Source organism: Coregonus clupeaformis, unplaced genomic scaffold (genome assembly GCF_020615455.1).
Source record: "Coregonus clupeaformis isolate EN_2021a unplaced genomic scaffold, ASM2061545v1 scaf0095, whole genome shotgun sequence".
NCBI classification, from domain to species: domain Eukaryota; kingdom Metazoa; phylum Chordata; class Actinopteri; order Salmoniformes; family Salmonidae; genus Coregonus; species Coregonus clupeaformis.
In genome coordinates, this window is record NW_025533550.1 from 192,941 (window position 1) to 214,351 (window position 21,411).

General features: G+C 44.0%; 1 protein-coding gene across 3 annotated transcripts; it reads left to right on the top strand.

Annotated features, from left to right (window-relative positions):
- The first annotated feature begins 1,061 nt into the window (after window positions 1-1,061).
- Window positions 1,062-20,917, top strand: micall1a (MICAL-like 1a). 3 transcript variants are annotated; one of them, XM_041870408.2, is made up of 17 exons: window positions 1,062-2,039; window positions 7,593-7,641; window positions 9,859-10,000; window positions 10,457-10,557; window positions 12,695-12,849; window positions 13,128-13,966; window positions 14,106-14,178; window positions 14,374-14,813; window positions 15,291-15,667; window positions 15,842-15,979; window positions 16,275-16,401; window positions 17,136-17,226; window positions 17,320-17,393; window positions 17,634-17,748; window positions 17,877-17,923; window positions 18,086-18,245; window positions 20,881-20,917. In XM_041870408.2, exons 1-16 carry the CDS (start codon window positions 1,885-1,887, stop codon window positions 18,238-18,240), a joined length of 3,078 nt encoding a protein of 1,025 aa, XP_041726342.2. In that variant the 5' UTR covers window positions 1,062-1,884; the 3' UTR covers window positions 18,241-18,245; window positions 20,881-20,917. The 3 variants fall into 3 exon arrangements, with proteins under 3 accessions (XP_041726342.2, XP_041726341.2, XP_041726343.2); XM_041870407.2 differs by lacking the exon at window positions 20,881-20,917 and having other exon boundaries at window positions 18,086-18,826; XM_041870409.2 differs by lacking the exon at window positions 20,881-20,917 and having other exon boundaries at window positions 15,333-15,667; window positions 18,086-18,826.
- Window positions 20,918-21,411: the final 494 nt, after the last annotated feature.

Sequence of the window (21,411 nt, forward strand, 5' to 3'; positions counted from 1 at the left end):
ATGATTTCAAGCACCACCCTCCTTTTAAAGCTTCCAGTCTGTTATTCTAACTCAATCAGCATGATAGAGTGATCTCCAGCCTTGTCCTCGTCAACACTCTCATCTGTGTTAACGAGAGAATCACTGACATGATGGCAGCTGGTCCTTTTGTGGCAGGGCTGAAATGCAGTAGAAATGTTTTTGGGGGATTAAGTTCATTTTCATGGCAAAGAGGGATTTTGCAATTCATTGCAATTCATCTGATCACTCTTCATGACATTCGTGGTCCTCTGTAGCTCAGCTGGTAGAGCACGGCGCTTGTAACGCCAAGGTAGTGGGTTTGATCCCCGGGACCACCCATACACAAAAAAATAAAAAATGTATGCACGCATGACTGTATGTCGCTTTGGATAAAAGCGTCTGCTAAATGGCTTATTATTATATGCAAATTGACATCATCAAAACTGAGGCAGCAGACTTTGTGAAAATTAGTATTTGTGTCATTCTCAAAACTTTTGACCACGACTGTATGTCATGCATGATCATCTCATTTTCCATGATTGATATTCCAGGATGTTTATGTCACTTTTCTACACAGATACCATGGAAAGGCACAATGTTCTGTGTTTCATCGTCACATGTAAAGGCTCCATCAGGAGAAAGACAGATACATTGCAATAGAAACACAAATAGTAGGCTAAAGCCTGGCTGTTGCCCATGGTCTATCTATAGGTTTTCTTTTTTATGGCTGATATACCTGATCCTTCTCTGCCTCCACAAAGTGTGTTCTCAACCCTCAACCATTGATGATGACAAGCCTGTGCACTAACCTGCTCCTAATAGCACAGAAACTGGAAACATAAACAGCAATATGCTGTTTAGCGTTTCCCTTATAAGTCTATTAAACTCCACAGAGAGGAGAAGAGACCAACAACATATTCCATAAAAGTTGTCAATTTGTAAATTGGGTCACTGTCAACAGACTGAGTGTGTGAGTACTGTAATTATAGGAGTTGCCAAAAAAGTATTTAGCTACTCCCTCTAGCGGACACATAGGAGGAACGTTGTTGCATTCGTTTCATTTCAACAGCAGGCAGCCAAGGCAAGGCTTGGCAGGATGGTCGGCTGCCTTGATTACATTACTTTTTCATGATACATATAACTAACCATCCAAACACAGCTGTGCGTTTGATACATTTATCTTCTGTTTTCGCGGCAAGAACAGTGCACGAGGAAGAAAAAGCGCCTTGTTCTGGAGTCTGACCGGTATAACGACACAGATGGGACTGCACAATATAACAAGCAACGACGTTTCCCATTTAAAGTTTTGGATGAATGCTTCAACATAAGGATTGTAACTGAGTTAACACAAATAAGGGACACGTTTCGGGTCAATGAATGTGTTTTTCCAGGTGAAAACATGGCTAGTTAGCTTCAGCTAGCGGTTAGCTAACTAGCTAAAAGGCTAACTCACACCAGTCTGAAGCAGGGTTGAGATGTTCGTCTAAATTTGGACCGAAGCTAGCTAATCCAGGTAGCTAGCTAGCGAGTCACTGACAACATTTCTGTGACAAGCTGTCAAACCCATTGTATGTAGGAGTCTTTTTATATGGTGATTTATTGATTGTGCGTGTTGGGAAAAGTTGCAGATCGAAACTTTGATCACATCTGCTGGCGGAGTTGTGGAAACAATGTTTCATTGACATCGCAAAGTTAGCCAGCTTGCTACCAAACGTGACTTCAACGCTACTATCCTCAACCAGGCAATGGAATTCAGAATGAGTCATTTCGGGTGTTGTCTTCCAAAATTCTAAAAGCTGCTTCTAGAATCTTACAAAAGCTTCTTTCTCATCCCGCTAACGTTACACGTGGGATGAGACTGAGATTGAAAGGAATAAAATCTGAATGTTTCCAAACATGGGGTCGTTAAAAGCGCTTCAAGAATGGTGTCGGATACAATGCGAGAGTTACAACGATGTAGACATCAAGAACATGTCATCGTCTTTCCGGGATGGTTTGGCATTCTGTGCCATAATCCACCGATATAGACCGGATTTGATGTAAGTATTTCGTTTCAATAAACTTTGAAAAACTTCCTCCACTTCTTCCCAGGCCTAAACAAGATGATCTTGTCCCTCAGAAACAATACATATTTAGAAACATAGCACGCCAGCTACAAAGAGTGAGTTTATTTAACACATCAGGGCAAAATGTCCTTATTGACAAAGATTCTTCAATAACAATGGAACTCTCAAACTCATCAAGAATGTAGCAATTTGTTGCTCCAAAATAGGATCACTAGTTATAATGTTGCAACGTGCTGCAACACTTCATCGCTGTTACAATGTAACAACTGTTAACAGAACTAGCTGGGCGCTGAACTTCGATACAGTAATGCATGATTGCTGACTTCACTATAATCTAATCCTATCATCAGGACACTCGAGTACACTCTGTGTTCCTGGTCAAACGCTAGGCTAAGTGAACTGATCTAGCCTGTAACTAGATAATATAATGGGGTGGCATATTAGTGCTCTCAGCCAGAGCCAGACCACCTTCAGAATTATGTAGCCAGGGAACTAAATTTGTCTTGAACACAGACAAGATCATGTCACTACAACATGCAACTAAATATAGGGAGGGTGTGCCCTCTGGCTTGTGTTGGTGTTTATTATTTTACCACCAGTGTTTGTGTGCAGAATGAGAAGATTTGCTAACTACCCTTTTGCCACAACGATCACATTGTTCCACTAACAACGTTTTTGTGAGCTATTACGGCCAGCAAACCTAGGCTTGACTTGTAATCTAGGCGTCATTAGAGACGGTTTCTAAGCAGCATTAGAAAGGGGAAAACCAAGGGTAAGCCAAGTGTGCTGTATCTAATGTGGGTTGACGGGCCTGCCCTTGTCTGTAACAACACACCCCTTTTCCTGTGTTGGAGTCACACACACTGCAGTCACAAAACAAGGGCACAGTTAGGCCACAAACTAACTGCATGAAAATGTTTGCGATGATGGGTTGCAAGGAAGCGGAAGATGGTAAATAGGACTGCCTTGACTGAGAGTAAGAGTGAGCAAACTATGATGCCTCACATTCAATACAGTACAAGACAGATCATTCAGGGACAACCATGCACCTCATACTGTAACTCTGCTGTGTAATGGCATGTCTTATTGCTGTTCTGCGGACGTCACACGTTGTGTGTCCATGTCCTTCAACGTGTGTGTGTGAAAACCAAGCGTGCATGACCTGCATGCAGGATCTCATACACACTGCACCAGTACTACACACACTGCACCCATCCTGGCTTGTGTGTGTGACAGGACATGAGATCACCTGACATGAGTGTCTCTCTCGACCTAAGTCTTCAACTACTACATACAGTAGAAAGGGAGTGAGTGAAGGCAAATGACACCAGATATATTACAGTACATCTATCTCTATGGGTCAAATGCTAAAGATCCAGCTCTACCTCTGTCCGCTGAGCTTAGAGCTCTTTGGCCAGGCAGCCTCATCAACCAACCAGCAGCGCTGCACTGTCCTGGCCTCCCTGTGACTGTCTTCAGTCTGATCCAGACAGACAGGCCGTCAGGGTAATCTGCAGCAGAGGCCTCCGCCTGCCAACCTGCATTTAGCTCTCATGCTACTCTAGCCAGTCAGTGTGCAGTGCTGCACAGCAATGCTACTCCTGCTATTAGTGCTGCACTGACGTCTGTGCTATCAGCATTCAGCACTCCACTGTACTATACAAATGCACCACATAATAATAGCAAAAGTGGTCACATCGCAGGACTTATCTGACTGAAACCTAGTAATGTCATTCAGGATCAGACAGGGTCCAGTTCTCTCTTGACTGAAGTGGCTCTTGGTTCAGGGCTAATAAGCAAGGTGATTAAACTGACGCTATAAGTCTGACCAAGGTTTGGTAGGGGCAACTTTGATTATTTCCTCAGTACAAACAATAAGCCTTGTTCAGTAGATCCATCAATGGGCCCAGACAGATTGGCCCAGATCAGTTATTATTCAGTCGGTATCAACCTCAGTTTCATGTGATTTCGGTGCCTCATGTCAGACGTTGTGATTCTCTCTGACACACGACACTAGTGGCCTCCGTATTGTCTCTCTTTCCCCTTTTCTGTATTTCAGTTCCCTTTTCCACACTGACACGGTGTTCTCTACCTCTCTGTGATATTCTCCCACACCATCCAGCTCACCCATCCAGACTGTTCAAAATGACACCACTTTTCCACCTCTCTCTATATACTGTCCACACAGCAACATCACCACCAAATAAACAGAGGACATTTGACTACATGCTGTGTTTGTTGTTAACCACCAGACCATGAAGCTTAAAGCAGACCATGTAGCTTAAAGCAGACCATGTATCTTGTTGGCAGCAACACCAAGTTCACTCGCACAATACAGGACTTAAACATGAGGATGGTAGACAGCGAGCACACCGGTGGTGATGGCAGTCCCCTTGCCAAAAATAAACTTGTGAGCGAGGCAGCAATACTTGTCGGATTAGGTTCTCTCTCCCTCATCCGTCTATGTCATGGTCTGCAGTGTTTCTCTCCCAAAAATGTGCAATGCTCGCAGAAGGAGTGGGTTAAATTGGTCCGGAGTTAAATTGGTCGGGAATTGTTGGCAGAGAGAAAAATGTTCTGTTTTTCCAGTTAATTTCCTGCAATTCTATAATATAATAATAATATGCCATTTAGCAGACGCTTTTATCCAAAGCGACTTACAGTCATGCGTGCATACATTTTTGTGTATGGGTGGTCCCGGGGATCGAACCCACTACCTTGGCGTTACAAGCGCCGTGCTCTACCAGCTGAGCTACAGAGGACCACATTCTATAAATGTTTCCATGGAGCTGAGAGAACATTTTGCAGTGTGAAAACAAATTTCCTGCAATTATATGCATTTTGCCATGGCTAATTGTGTGTTCTTATGCTCAAACATTATAACAAAATCAATGGGGGCCCCTGGCCATGGACACTAACCCTGCGTGCCCCGTCACTAATCCAACCATGCCAAAAATACTCCACAATTTGTTTTTAGAAGTGTCTAGCTTTTATTTTGTTATTTCTTGTTCTCAAAGATTATATTTTAAAAAATGTGATAGGTCAATTATCTTTTCTAAAAAAAAAATTGTGGCAACAACAATTTAGCAGCTGCGGTGCGCCACTGCTAAATGAATACAGGGGAAGCATTGCTCTGATCTGGCCTGTCAGGCTGTCAGCTGTTGAAGGACAGAGCGACACCACTCCAGAGATTTCATTGTTACTCAAGGAGGATTTGGCGGTGGCGGTTGCTGCACTTTGCACAACTTTGAGTCATAGCAGACTCAGCTGTAGCGTTAGCGCTTTAGCACCAGTAGGCCTACAGCAGAGTGGGCCATCACATACAGTAGCCTAGGCAGGGTGTGTGTGACGTAGCGCTAGTTCAGGACGGATAATCTAATTGCATTAGGGGCCATGGGAGTCAGATTAGGGGGAGAACAGAGCTCACTTTGTGCTATAGGCTGCCTCATACTAGTCTATAGGCTGGCTGTGCTATAGGCTGCCTCATACTAGTCTATAGGCTGGCTGTGCTATAGGCTGCCTAGTCTATAGGCTGCCTCATACTAGTCTATAGGCTGCCTAGTCTATAGGCTGGCTGTGCTATAGGCTGCCTCATACTAGTCTATAGGCTGGCTGTGCTATAGGCTGCCTAGTCTATAGGCTGCCTCATACTAGTCTATAGGCTGCCTAGTCTATAGGCTGGCTGTGCTATAGGCTGCCTCATACTAATCTATAGGCTGGCTGTGCTATAGGCTGCCTAGTCTATAGGCTGCCTAGTCTATAGGCTGGCTGTGCTATAGGCTGCCTCATACTAGTCTATAGGCTGGCTGTGCTATAGGCTGCCTCATACTAGTCTATAGGCTGGCTGTGCTATAGGCTGCCTAGTCTATAGGCTGCCTCATACTAGTCTATAGGCTGCCTAGTCTATAGGCTGGCTGTGCTATAGGCTGCCTCATACTAGTCTATAGGCTGGCTGTGCTATAGGCTGCCTCATACTAGTCTATAGGCTGCCTAGTCTATAGGTTGCCTCATACTAGTCTATAGGCTGGCTAGTCTTTTATTTTTTTTATTTTTTTATTTTTTATTTAACCTTTATTTAACCAGGTAAACCAGTTGAGAACAAGTTCTCATTTACAACTGCGACCTGGCCAAGATAAAGCAAAGCAGTGCGATAAAAACAACAACACAGAGTTACATATGGGGTAAAACAAAACAAGTCTATAGGCTGGCTGTGCTATAGGCTGCCTCATACTAGTCTATAGGCTGGCTGTGCTATAGGCTGCCTAGTCTATAGGCTGCCTCATACTAGTCTATAGGCTGCCTCATACTAGTCTATAGGCTGGCTGTGCTATAGGCTGCCTCATACTAGTCTATAGGCTGGCTGTGCTATAGGCTGCCTCATACTAGTCTATGGGCTTGGCTGTGCTAGGGAGGTTTCAAACTCTCCTCCAAGGTTGTGGTGTTGGTGTTTTTCCTACTTCCCTTCTTCAACAGAGCAGACACGTTGCGTCCAAAAGCAACTCACTAATGTTCCAGGATACATCCCAAATGTCACCCTATTCCCTACATAGTGCACTACTTTTGATCAGGGCCCATAGAGCTCTGGTCAAAAGTAGTGCTCTACACAGTGAATAGGGTGCCATTTGAGACACAACCCCAGTTTTACAGCAGGATGTTAATTGGTGGGAATATGGGGTTTAGTTCCCTGCTCCAGGCCCAGTCGACCAGCCACCTACTCATTACTGCTGTGTTGAGCCAACCTGCTGTCCTTTCATCACAGTGGGGTTCACCCATAAAACACTTGATGGGGGCTGTGGCCCCATTGTCTCATTGAATGTGGAGGTAACTGCTTGTGTATGGGCAAACACTGTCTGTCATTCTGTTAGGATCTTGATGGTGTTTGATGGGCCATCACTCAAGAGACTTTTCAGATGAGATCAAATTGACTTTACCCTCCCACCCAAGATAGTTAGGCCTGTCATTACTTAAAGATGCACTATGTAGAAATCGCTCCATTTCCTGGTTGCTAAAATTCTAGTAGTTTGCCTAATTTCAGTTTATGTGACAAAACAAGAATAATAATAATATAATAATAAAGTATAGTGTAGAGAATCATTGTACCATCTAAACCGCTGTGAAATATATTTTTCAGAACCAGAAATATTGTATTTTCAGCTGTTTGAAGCTGGTGTACAAAACCCAAAGTAAAAGATGCAAAAACAACTTCAGAATGGGAAGCATAGAAATAGCACTCATAGAACAGATCTACCGCTTCTTAGACACACTTTCAACAGGAAATAATCTATAACTGACCTATAACTCACATTTCTATGTGAATTTGGTTGGGTCGCCAAAAGGTTACATATTTTAGCGTTAATATGCTATATGGTTTATTACTGTTCTGGTTAGATGCTCACCCTTTTGCCTAATAATAGTAGTGTGATCTCTCATATTCTGACCGTAGTATTGTGATGTAATGTTGTATCAATTATTTAGAGTAGGCTATTTGTTTAGATTTTAAATGTTGTCTTTTGTCCCTCATTCCAGAGACTTTGACTCCCTCTCCAAAGAGAATGTCTACGAGAACAACCGTCTGGTGAGTCACAAGAACACATCACTTCTCCACACATACAGACACTCTCTAATAGCCTAGGCCTAGATGTTATGATTAGTTGTGAATCAGCCAGTGACTTCATGTTGCCGGATACTGTAATTAGCTGTGACAAGTCAGTCATGGTTGTTACTCTGGTTCCCTCCTCGGTGTCAAATCACATTTCATTTGTTACATACACGTGTTTAGCAGATGTTATTGTGGGTGTAGCGAAATGCTTGTGCTTCTAGCTCTGACAGTGCAGTAATATCTAACAAGTAATATCTAACAATGTCACAACATATACCCAATACACACAAATCTAGTAAGGAATGGAATTTAAGAATATATACATATATGGACAAGCAATGACAGAGCGGCATGGACTAAGATACAGTAGAATATTATAGAATAGAATACAGTATATACATATGAGATGAGTAGTGCAAGATATGTAAACATTATTAAAGTGACTAGTGTTCCATTTCTTAAAGTGGCCAGTGATTTCAATAGGCAGCAGCAGCCTCTAATGTGCTAGTGATGGCTATTTAACAGTCTGTGGTAGGCTATGTTTTGGGTGAATTCTGTAATGCTAGAATACAGTGTAGCCCAGGTATAGGCCTGCTAGTATCTAGGAGAGTATGAGTGTTGTTTAGGAAGGTCATGGAGATGAGGAACGGATGGATTGTGGGTATGACAGAAGAGCAGTGTCATACAGTTAGTTAGTCAGTTAAGTGTCATACATTTTCATTGGTCTGTTTCATACTTCTGTGTCTGTCTGTCTGTAGAGAGCATAGTTGTGTATTGGTTCCTGCTGGAGCCTGTCATGGGAAAGGGGGGTGAGAGAGGGAGAGGGAGGGAAGGAGAGAAAGGGGGAGCCAGAGCGAGCAAATGAGGACAGGAAAGAAAGACAAAACAGCTAACCGAAGGGAGGATATTAAAAAAACTAGTCCTCCACTATAGGCCTGTTTGTGGTAGCAATGCATTTACATAAAAGCCAAATATTTGTTTATCAACAACTGTAAAGGGGCCAAAATAACATTGCTCTAATATTGAGTAGGCCTTGGTTAGCCTATTTGTATTAATCCTCAAACTGAGCTTGAGTGTTGGCAGCTGAATGCTACTATTTACATTTCTTTCCAATTATCCAAGAGCTTTTTCAGGGTAGAAGCAGTTGGTGGTCGAAATAAGTGTTTGTTTCACTGGCAGCATGTCAGATATCTATGAACATTTGGAGTGTTTTCACTGTAGCTACGACATTAGCCTGAGTTAGCCCGAGACAGCCTAATCCTGAACCCAAACACGCAGCATACTAAGCTAAAGCTAGATGATTAACTTCCAATCATTGTCTACACGGTAGATTTCAATTGTTCCCCTGCGTTTGTTTACCATTGTTTCTCAGACTTATCTGACTACTGATAATCCTTGAAAAGTTTTAGTCATCATGGGACATTCTGTTTTGAGTTAATTGTTAGAATTTATCTTGCTTCTGGGATAACATTCAGCTGAACTACTCTCTGCAAGCTGTCATTGTTTTGACTGATATTACATTTGGCCGAGATACATTTGATGATTGTTTGTTTTTCACATGCAAAAACAGCTCCCATTCACTGGTTTGTTTAAATGTACACAGTTTGTAACATTTTGTTTATATGTACACAGTTTGTAACAGTTTGTTTACATGTACACAGTTTGTAACAGTTTGTTTACATGTACACAGTTTGTAACAGTTTGTTTACATGTACACAGTTCTGCATCAATTGTGGCCCTGTTTACTGAACAGCTGCCAAGTGATTGTGTAATCCCCAGTGTTTTGTAACCTGACCAGCATTGCGTCCCAAATTGCACCTATTCCCTACATAGAGCCATATGGGTCCCCCTATTCCCTATGGACCCTGGTCAAAGTCGTGCACTATTTAGAGAATAGGGTACCATTTGGGGCACAGAACTATTAAGGCCTTCATTTCCTCAGGGGAATTTTTCATTAGGCAGATGGTTATCTAGCCAACAGTATTCAGGCAGGCTTTAACATTTCATTATGACCAAATAACACTGAGGTTTGTTGAAGCAGGGGATCAAGTATCAAAGTACACACACACACAAAATAAAATAACTGATGTCTGTTTTCACATTGTTGTTTTTCTCGCTATTTCTTATGGTCTTTCCCTCTCTCTCTCCCGCCCTCCCTCCCTCCCTCCCTCCCTCCCTCCCTCCCTCCCCTAGGCGTTTGAGGTGGCGGAGGCGGAGCTGGGTATCCCTGCTCTGCTGGACCCAGAGGACATGGTGTCAATGAAAGTGCCTGACAGACTGAGCATCATCACCTACGTCTCCCAGTACTACAACTTCTTCACCAACAAGTCCCATGGTGAGTAGTACAGCTCTGGGGTTGGAGGACCCAGACACCGTGAAAGCACCAATCCAGGACTGTGTTGTGGAATGTTGCAGATAGAATTGTCATGAATAGAGCTGACGTGATCCCTTTTTCTATTTGTCAGAGAGGCATATTTGTTCTACAAATTATAGTTCTATCTGAATGTTCCACAACGATTGCCTACGGAACGTGGTCCAGGACTCCAGGGCCTTTAGTACACAACTGTAACCTAAGCGGTTCGATAGCTGGATAAGAAGTGGTGCTGTGTTGTTAGATATGACAGTATCACCGACATTCATCACTGAGTCACTACTACATGATTGCATTTGTAACTGGTCTCTCAAAAGTCCCTCTGGGCTTTGTAGTGCTCTGACGCAAAGGAAAATATCTACAGTAGCCAATGCATAAACTCGATTAGAAATTGACTGATACCATCTCCCTCTCCTGTAGCCAACCCCCCCTGCATGAAGAGGTCCAGTGGTACAGGCCACATTGAGCCGGCCCAGAAGAGACCGGTGGCCCCTCTGGAAGACAAAGTGGTTGAGCCTGAGGTAAGGGCTACGATGGTATCAGGGAATCTGATTATGCATGAATACATGTGGTAAAGAGGTCAATGGAATGTGACCAAAACAATGGAATTGCCATGGAAACGCGTAGGGGAAAGGGCCGTATGGGGAAAGATCCGGAATCTCCTCACCAAAAAAAAAAAAAAAAAATTGGAAAGTGGTTATCCCACTGGCTATAAGGTGAATGCACCAATTTGTAAGTCGCTCTGGATAAGAGCGTCTGCTAAATGACGTAAATGTAAATGGGAAAGATCCGGAATCTCCTCATTGCCCCCCAGCAATATTAGCCTACATTTAGGATATTGTTTATATGTGTTGCTAGCTTCCAACCAGAACATTAAGCTAGCTAAGACCAACAACACAAACAAACAGACTATACAGCTACAAGTAGTGAATGGAGTTACAAACTGACTGTACTAAACAAGTTAAATGTCTTACCTGTGATTTAAATGTTTTCCACACACATAGCTAGCTACGTGTAGCCTACTTGGACACCGGCTCCCCACAATTTCCCACTGTCCCACGCCGAATAGCCTGAAGCCATAGGGCTCTTCTCGCAGGCTCTATTTCCCAACGTGGGAGCATTGCAAACCGATGGTTGGGATTTTTGACCTGGTGTATGTTATTTCTGTATAACAGAACTCGATGACAAAGTTGGCTCTTTTACACTGGGGGTCAATGGGAAATAATGTTTTCCTTATTATTACGTGAATATCGACTCGGAGTATGCAGATATTCTGGATTGATGGAATGTGTGTATGATGTCATTCACATGGTTCTAATTCAGCGCCTTATTAAATTAAACTAATGGCTGCGTTAGAAGCCTACTACATTGATTTAACTTTTGTTGTACATGCGTGATAACTATAACTAATTCATTGTATTTGTTTAACATAACAGGGAATGTATTTGTGCTTGTGGTTGTATTTTGTCATGGACCAAGACCTGGAAAACCACTCAAAGGGTGTTATATAACATTGACTGTCACATTATTTAGGTGTCAATGCAAACGGGTCGTGCACAAAGCACTCAGAGATGCATGAATGGATTGTTGTCTGTCTATGGCATCTATTGGTGTGTCCGTATGGCAGAGGTTGGGTACTAGTTAGTGTGTGAGTGTTTTCGATATAAGTCATGTTGTCCATTACATCAATGCGGTACGGGATGGAGTAATTCTATTGACTAAATACATTTTAGGCTAAACTTGTAGGATATCTCAGAAATATGGCCTATAAGGTACTATTGATGTGGGCTTTATCCTATAAGTTTAGCCTCCATTGTTTTTCTTTTAAAGGTAGCTTTAAAGATAGCCTTTGTATCCTGTCTCTCCCCTTCTTCTGCATGCCCTCTCTACCACTTCCTCCCACCGTCCCCCCATACCGGCCTCCTCCCTTCTTCCGCATCTTTAGACGGAAATCCACTCCTCCTCCCCCTACTCTTCTTCCTCCTCCCCTTCTTCTTCCTCCTCCTCTTCTTCTTCCTCCTGGCCTGTAATCTCCTCCCCTCTCTCTGGTCCTGAGCCTAGACAGTAGGATGGGCGGGGGGGGATTGAAACAGTTAGGTCAGTCACTTTGAACTTTAACCTTTAACCTCTGTACATAAACACTAACTATTTAACTGTTGTTTTATACCACTAACGTTGTGTGCCAAGTTTGAACACTTGCTGCTAACCTTTTAACTTTTAACTCGACCTAAAAACGCCTGCCAGAGTTTCTTCCATTACTAGGACTAGTTTTCTACTAGACTTTCCTAACTAATTAACAGCTGGTTTGGAACTTTACTACTTTCCCACTTAATACATATCACTTTTTTATATCAAGACAATAATATTTTGAATGAATATAAAATAAATGCAATAATAATAGTATAGCTAGCTAAGACAATGACTCTAAGCTGATAAGGTGATGATGAAGTATAACAGACTGGTTTTAGCTAGATAAGCAGAATGATAAGCAGAATGATAAGCAGAATGGATCCTCCACATCCTCGATCCTGACTCCGTGTTTGATCTCCCCCCACCTCCCTCCCTCCCTCCCCCCTATCCTCTCCATCTCCCCCGTCCCCCACCCCCTCCACCTGCGACCCGCACCCCCTGGCCACCTGCCTGCCACGCCCGTGCTAGCTGAGCCTACCTGGTCAGACGGGTACGGACGGAGGGGTACAGGCGGGGGTGAAGCGTAGCACCCTCAGCAGCATCTGCGCTGCCTGCCAGAGGCACGTCCACTTGGTGCAGAGGTTCCTGGTCGACGGCAAGCTCTACCACCGCAACTGTTTCAGGTGAACACCACCACTTCAGTTACTGTATATCTGGTCTGCACAGCAACTACAACATGTCATACTGCTGAATCTGTCAACTGTAAAATGATAATACACTGCTATTCCAGTTACTCAAAACAGCCAGTTGCATTGCCTCTGTTGACATGCATTTCCAGAGTTTGAAGAAATTAAACTTTGATTTTCACCATGTTTTTACAAGTGTTTAATCAATATGTTTACCACAGGGTATGTCAGAGCCTACTGCCTTCTGAATGTTGCCTCCTCCTCTCCTCTCTCAGGTGTAGGGAGTGTAGCAGCACTCTGCTGCCTGGGTCCTACAAGCTAGGAAACGAGGTCGGCTCCCTGGTCTGCACGCATCACTTTGCCAGGTCTGCCTTAGCCAATCAGAATGGCCGACCGGACCTAAGCAAGCGACCGACAACGGTTCCGTCTGTCAGGATTGGTCGACCCATGCTGCCTCAAACTTCTCCTCCTTCTGGGAGGGACCAGGGGGCAAAGACTCCGCCCCAAGAGACTCCGCCAAAAGAGACTCCACCCCAAGAGACTCCACCCAAAGAGACTCCACCCCGAGAGACTCCACCAAAAGAGACTCCACCCCGAGAGACTCCACCAAAAGAGACTCCGCCCCGAGAAACTCCACCAAAAGAGACTCCGCCCCAAGAGACTCCACCAAAAGAGACTCCGCCCCAAGAGACTCCACCAAAAGAGACTCCGCCCCAAGAGGGCATCACCAATGATGATTACCCCCCCACACCAACCAATGACTCTGACTCTACACCCTGTCCTACCTCAACGACAAAAACAGACTCTTTGAAAACAGAAAAAGAGAAAGCGAGGGAAGACGGCGCAGGAGAAAAAGAGGTGAAACCTCCACCCTCCATTCCTCCCAACCCTTTCGATGACATCGAGGAGGAGCAAGACGAGGGAAAGGGGGAGGAGACTCAGACACCAGCCAAAGACACAGCCAATGGGGTTATCCCTCCTACACCTGTCAGTCATCTAGGACTAGGGGACAGTAAGCCAGTCCCCGTCCCTCGCCGCTTGTCACAGCCCTCCCCTCCGCCTCGTCCCGCCCCCAGGGTCCGCCCACCCCGCGTTGACAACCTCGCGGTCAATGGTGAGTGGTCGATTTTAAAGGGATTGACAGCTGAAATAAGTTATTGCTATTTGCTGCAGTAGATCCTCAACTGAACTGTGAACTCCCTGCTAAAATAAAATATATGAAACTAAATGAAACCTCTGATTTTGACTCTCAGGTGATCATGGTGAACACAGGAGATCTCTTCCTCCAGCTCCCAGACCTCGAGAAAGATCCCACTCCCCTGGAAGGTTCAGTATACTGACTAACCTATCTTTACTATAAGTCTACAGTGGTTGGACTACTTAATCTGTTTGTCTCTCCCAGTCTCTGTCCAGCAGTCTTTGTGTGTTAATGTATGTTGATGTTTTCATGCACTCATCTGTCTTTGTTGTTTTATCCCCCCCCTTTCTGTTTCTGTCTCCCCCACTCATCCTGTCTCTCAGCTCCAGTCTCTCCAGCGACGCCCCCAAACCCCCTAACCCGCCCTGGCTGGTCCTCGTCCAATCCCAAGAACCCAAGAAGAAACCAGCCCCTCCCCCTCCCCCTGGAGTGGCTACGCCCCCAAACACTGGTTCGTTATCTTCTCTAAAAGGGGAGGGCTGCAGACCAGCCACGCCCCCTGCACCCGCCAACCCCTTCGATGAGGAAGTAGAGGAAGAGGAGGCGGGGTCAGGGGAGGGGTCAGTAGGAAGTTTGGTTTCGCCCACTGTGGTGGTGAGTCATCCGTGGTACAGCATCACCCAGGCTGCAGACGCTGCAGCTGATCCAGACACGCCCCCCAGTGGGGGTATTTCCTCCCGCTCTGCAAGCCCCAGTGGCTCCAGGTGCAAGAAACGTCCAGCGCCCCCAAAGCCTGTTCCAAGGCCCCAAAACTCTAACTCAGGTCAGTGGGCCTTGAAGGTAACAGGATAGGATAGAGGTTGGTTAGAGCAGTGGTTCCCAACCAGGGGTACTAAGACCCCTGGGTGTACTTTGCCTATCCACAGGGGGTACTTGAGAAGACTTATGAGACCATAGGCTTCTTGGTAAAATGCACATGAGGGGATACTTCAGGGGTACTCCGGGCAGAGCAAAATTCAGTTGGAGGTACAGTAACCGAAAAAGGTTGGGAACCACTGGGTTAGCGCAATGGACTGGTTTGATCCAATTCACCTCAAATCATGTCAATCATGTGTCTTGTATGTCCTGCACAGCACTGTGGTTTTGTTGATGTCATTTTGAAAGACATGTGATGTGTGTACATGGATGTTCACAATGTTTTTCCCTCCATCCTCGTCCCATTCAACTCTACTTCGTTTTCCATTTCAACTTCTGCTCCTTTTTTCTGTTTTCTGATATCACTTCATCCCTCTTTCTTCAGCCCTTCCTCACTCCCAGCCCTCCTCTTCCTCTCCCTCCCCAGCTATTAGCATAGAAAGCCTATCCTCTGCCTCCGACCATAGCTCCTCCCACCCATCTTCCCTAGGGGGCGGAGCCACAGGCGATCAGGACAACCCCTTCACCAAGAGTGTATCAGAGCCCTCCATCTGCGGGCCCTGTGGTGGCTCCACCCCTTCCCCCTCTACCTCAGCCAATCGCCTCTCTCCGAGCCCCTCCCCTCCTCCCCAGCCAGCCAATCCTAGCTCGGCTCCAGCCACTCCGCAGAGCAATCGGAGCGCCAGACCCCCTCCCCCGAGACCCCCGACGACACCCAGCCCCCTGGCAGCGTCAAGTGCTATCCCAGTTCCACCCCCCAAGGTAAGGGATTCTAGACCTCTAATTTTTTCACCATGTAAAAATACACTCCACTAACTTCTAAGAACCTTTTAATGATACAAGATATTCAATGTAATGAGCTTTATATCTAACTAACAAATACCATGATAATTATTAATACCTTGACATTCATCTCTGTCTTCTCTCTCCTTCCAGCGGATTTGTAAGGAAAACCCTTTCAACAGGAAAGCCTCTCCCTCCCCCGTTTCCTCCCCTAAAACCAGACCCCCTAGAGGCCCTCGCCCCGCCCGGCCCCCCGCACCTGGACACGGCTTCCCCCTCATCAAACGCAAGGTGAGATTGTGAGGACGCCACAGTCAGCTAAAGTTTGTAATTCAATGAGTCACTCGATGATTCAGCATCCGACAGAGCAAGTCTTTTTATGGAATGTGGCGACAAGCCAACAAAAGTCTACTATTACTGCTATTAATAGGCAATGGTATTGGTTATAGTTGGATATAGTTTGACTAGTAGCACTAATGTTTTCAAAGGAACAACTCTATCTGGATGTAAATAATGCGAACTGTACCATATTGTATTATTCTAAGATTGCAGTACTAGTGTGTTTTGTGATGTGTGTGTTGTCCAGGTGCAGTCAGACCAGTACATCCCAGTAGAGGACATCCATGGAGAGATGGGAGAGCTGGAGAAACAGCTGGATGAGCTGGAGCAGAGAGGAGTGGCTCTGGAGAGAAAACTAAGAGACAACCCCAACGGTAAAACTATCAGATCAACCATTGTTCTGCACTCCTGGCCATCATATAAACCTCTAGAGACTCATTTTATGATATAGGGAGGTTGCATGGTCTCAGATTAAGCCTACCCCTGGACTAAGAAGCATGTTCAATGGAGAGTCTCTATTAAAATATTTTTGTCCAGGACTCAGTTCAATAGTCTAATAGTCGGTTCAGTAGTCTTATAGTCGGGTCAATAGTCTAATCGTTAGTTCAATAGTTAATGGTTAGTAGTCAGTTTAATAGTCAATAGTTTAATAGTCAGTTCAATAGTCATTATTTGAATAGTCAGTTCAATTACCTAATAGTTAGTTCAGTAGTCTAATAGTCAGTTCAATAGTCTGATGGTCAGATCAATAGTCAGTCTAGTACTCAGTTCAATAGTCAATCTAATAGTCAGTTCAATAGTCTAATATTCAGTTTAATAGTCTAATAGTCAGTTGAATACCCGGTTCAATAGTCTAATACCCGGTTCAATAGTCTAATAGTCGGTTAGGTAGTTGTTAGTTTGATCGTCTGATAGTCAGTTTGATAGTTCAATATTCCAATAGTTGGTTCAATAGTCTAATAGTCAGTTCGGTATTCAGTCTAATAGTCACTTCAATAGTCAGTCTAATAGTCAGGTCAATAGTCTAATAGTCAGTTTAATAATCCATATTTGTATCTGTAGTATAATCTTATTATATTCTCATGGTCGTGTTCCTGTCCTGTTATAGATGAGGAGGAGGAGACTTTGCTGGTGGACTGGTTCACTCTGATCCATGAGAAACACCTGCTGGTGCGCCGCGAGGCTGAGCTGGTCTACACGTACGTACCAAAGCCTCACCAGAGCCTGTGCTCATTGGCCCATTTGGCTGCAGTCTCTTTAAGATTCTGACGCTATTTATTTTCTCTTGACAGGGACAAGCAGCAGAACTTGGAGGAGAGGCAGGCTGATGTAGAGTATGAGCTGAGATGTCTTCTTAACAAGCCGGGTGTGTGATCTCACTTCCTCTTTGTGAATGATATCATAGAGCACAAGGCCCTTGCACCTACCTGGGATGGGAGGCTTGTTAACTAAAGACCTGGTTCCATTTCATTTCTCTTTCCTTCCTCTTTGGTGTTGGAGGACTGAATTCACTGAAATGGAACAGGGTCCAAAAAATGATCAATGTGTTAAAAGTGACTGCATTACTCTTCATTCATCCTCTCCTCTCAATCCCTCCATCTTGTAGAGAAAGACTGGAATGAGGAGGACAAGGGCAGGGAGCAGGAGCTGATGACAGAGCTGGTCACAGTCATCGAACAGCGGAACCAAATCATCAACAACATGGATCAGGACAGGCAGAGGTAATCAATCACCTGTCATCTACTGTCTGAGCTCATTCAGAGCAGGATGGGCTAGTAGGATGATGTTAGATAGGTGATCTGCAGTCAATGTCTGTGTTTTTGGTGATATTACTGTGCTTCTCCAATAGGGAAGAGGAAGAGGATAAGCTGGTGGCGACCATGTTGAAGAAAAAAGGTAAGACGAGACAAAAGCTTGTTTTGTTAGAACTTTCCCATTGCTCTTTCTTTCCACTATAAGTATTCAAGCTTCTCGTCCATGTCTTTGTCTTCCCCCCTCTCTCTCTCTTCGTTCTCTCCTTTCTCCTAACGTCCTCTCTCCATCTCTCCCTTCCTCCAGACTTCCAGAAGGAGCCAGCAGCAGAGGGCGAGCAGCAACAGAAGAAGAAGAAAGAGAAGAAGTTTAAACCCATGAAGGTTCTGAAGAGGTTGAGTGTGAACCAAGGCAAAGGCGGGAGCCCACGCAAGGAGATACCAGAGAAGGACAAGAGCTGAACAAGGTATAGAAGGAGGGAGGGAGAGGTGGATGATGGATGGAAGATGGAAGAGGGATACCATCCTTTACAGGGGGGCATATCAGAAGGAAAGAGCAAGGAAACGACTGATGAAAACAAAACACAGTGGAGGGAGAAAAAGAAAGGAAAAACAGCCCAGGATTCTCACAGCTATATCAAAGACTGTAATGTGTGCAACCTGTAATTCACTCCCCCTTGCCCTTACTGTAGCGTATCCTTCATATCGCTCCTCCCTATCAGAGTATGTGAGTGGAGTTGAGCGGTTGGAAATCCAGTTCCGGGCTCCACGTCCTTTCCAAAGGCTCCGCTAAAAACCGCTACGCGCACAGAATAAAAAACAGCTGCTCTAAATTCGCTCCATTCATGAAAATCACAATTTCACCAACACCCATCTATTTTTGTGACTACCTGGACCTACCATTTGGTTTAGAAGTATGGAAACCAAACCATATGATTTGAATAAATATGAAAAGGTGAACGTAAGACGCGCACATCATTTCAAATAGGCTACATGTCATATTAAACAGCATATAAACACTCTAAATAGCCAGATAGAAGGAACGAAAATGAATTATTTAGGATATATTATTTCAAATATTTCAAGGCTATAGCCTACTAAGAAATACATTGTGAAGCATTTGCGAGAGCGACAATAGATTGGTAGGGACATAAAGCAAGCAGCATTTAAACATTTCGTTGTATTTGATCATTATAGTCTATACATTTCGCATATAGGCTGGGACTTACTTAGAATTAAATACAAATTAAACAAAAAAATGACTTTGTGCCTTTGAATTTATTTTTAGAATTAATTTTTAGAAACACGAGTTTGGCCAGTCTGTGGCTTCAGGCTCATGCGATGGTGCCTGGAGAGCAGGCCAGCATCGGAGAAAATCCTCTCCTCACTTGTAGAGCCACTGTGGATGCTAAACACCCGTTTGGCCATTCTTGCCAGGCTGGGCAGAGATGCAGAGTTGTTTTTGTTTTTTACCATAGGTAGGCCTAAAGGTTTTAAGGCAAAATAACCCGATCAAAACGGAAAGCTTATTGAACGTGGGAATATGCCAGGCCTATTGGGCCAAAATCAATTACGGCCTATTGTATAGATAATAGAACAAAAATGAATGAAACATTTAAGATATCTGATTTTTAGTGTATAAATACTTTGCTACAATGACACACTTAGTTATCTACCCACCTCGTTCCTTTCTTTTAACATGTGCATATAGTAAGTACACCATCATGCTTTCGGGATACGTGTCTTTTCAGATTCCACAATTATTATTTAGTTGTGGACACCACATCACCGCACTCCCTCTCTTGCTCTTGGTCCTCATCTTTGTAAGTCACCTTGATTTAGCACCTGTGTGTTATATCAGTTTCTTTATGAAAATATTTAGCGAACTCCATGACAGTAGCTAAAACAAGGGGCTATAGCAGCACACAAGTAGACTACAAATGCATGCTGGGCCGGGCATGCCCTGAGCTTGTGAAGTGAGCGCTACTGCAGCGATATTGGAGCGGGCGGGCGAGAAGGCCGACGCTCCAGCCTTTGGGAATCTCGCTCCGAGCTCCAGTCAAATTGGGATCGCTTCGCTCCAGCTCCACTCCGCTCACATACTCTGCTCCCTACTGTACCTCCCATGATGCTCTTCCAAATACAGCCACTCCAATGTTTTCTGTACTGTATATATTTGAAGTTGCCTTTGTGTGAAGAGAAAGTTAAGAGAACTCAACTGCTTTAAGACAAAGCTTAAGAAACTTCTAAAGACTGAATTGAAGAGGAGGTATATATACTGTATCTTTGATGTTCAGTGCAGTATGCGGATGCTTCTACCCCTTTTCATTGTTACTTTGCACATTGTGACCCAGGCCTTTTTAAATCGGCTTTTAACAAAGATATAAATACTATGACTGCAGGTTTTTTACCATTTATCAGTCTCTTATCATGATAGAAACTAAAGAAGAACACTCCCTCAACATCTCCTGCTTATTCAGTGGTCATAAGGTTTTTCATTTGTTCGTGGACGTTGCGTATGTCTCATTGTCTGTAGATTTGATATAGAACTAAGAGTTGTATGTGTCAGTCAGTTGTCTGGTTTGAGTCTGTGGTACTTCTGAACTATTGTGAATCTTTTAAAAGAGGAACCTGTTTTTGTGAGTAAATACATCATGTTAAGACTGCCAGTTAAGATGGAGAAATGAGAACCTAAATAATTACTGTAGCTTTTAGCGAAAAGGTTATTTCTTTACTAGCTACTTATGTTTTCCAAATCACTGACTATTGGACTGTAGATATTAAATCGGACAATGTTTAGGGTTGGATAATCATGGTCTGAGAGTAAGTCATGAGTAAGACAGGATAGAAATAGTTCAGATGGAATGTATGTAATGACTTTAAAAGAGGACTTTAAAGCACTGTATTTGACTAACATAGTTGTATGACTTATTAGTATTACTGAACCTGACAAGATTTACAACCGAAACAAGTGTGAACTGTTCTAGGGGCTACATTATGCAATAAGGATTGCATTATATATATATATATGCATATGCAGTGAGTGTACAAAACATTAAGAACACCTTCCTAATATTGGGTTGCACCCTCTTTTGCCCTCAGAACAGCCTCAATTCGTCGGGGCATGGACTCTACAAGGTGTTGAAAGCGTTCCACCGGGATGCTGGCCCATGTTGACTCCAATGCTTCCCACAGTTGTGTCAAGTTGGCGGGATGTCCTTTGGGTGGTGGACCATTCTTGATACACACGGGAAACTGTTCAGTATTTTAAAAAACAGCAGTGTTGCAGTTCTTGACACAAACCGGTGCGCCTGGCACCTACTACCATACCTCGTTCAAAAGCACTTCAATCTTTTGTCTTGCCCATTCACCCTCTGAATGGCACACATACACAATCCATGTCTCAATTGTTTCAAGGCTTAAAAATCCTTCTTCAACCTGTCTCCTCCCCTTCATCTACACTGATTGAAATGGAATTAACAAGTGACATCAATAAGGGATCATAGCTTTCACCTGGATTCACCTGGTCAGTCTATGTTATGGAAAGAGCAGGTGTTCCTAATGTTTTGTACACTCTGTGTGTGTGTATATAAATTATATATTCTGTAGATATCTTTTAACAATGTAGCAAAC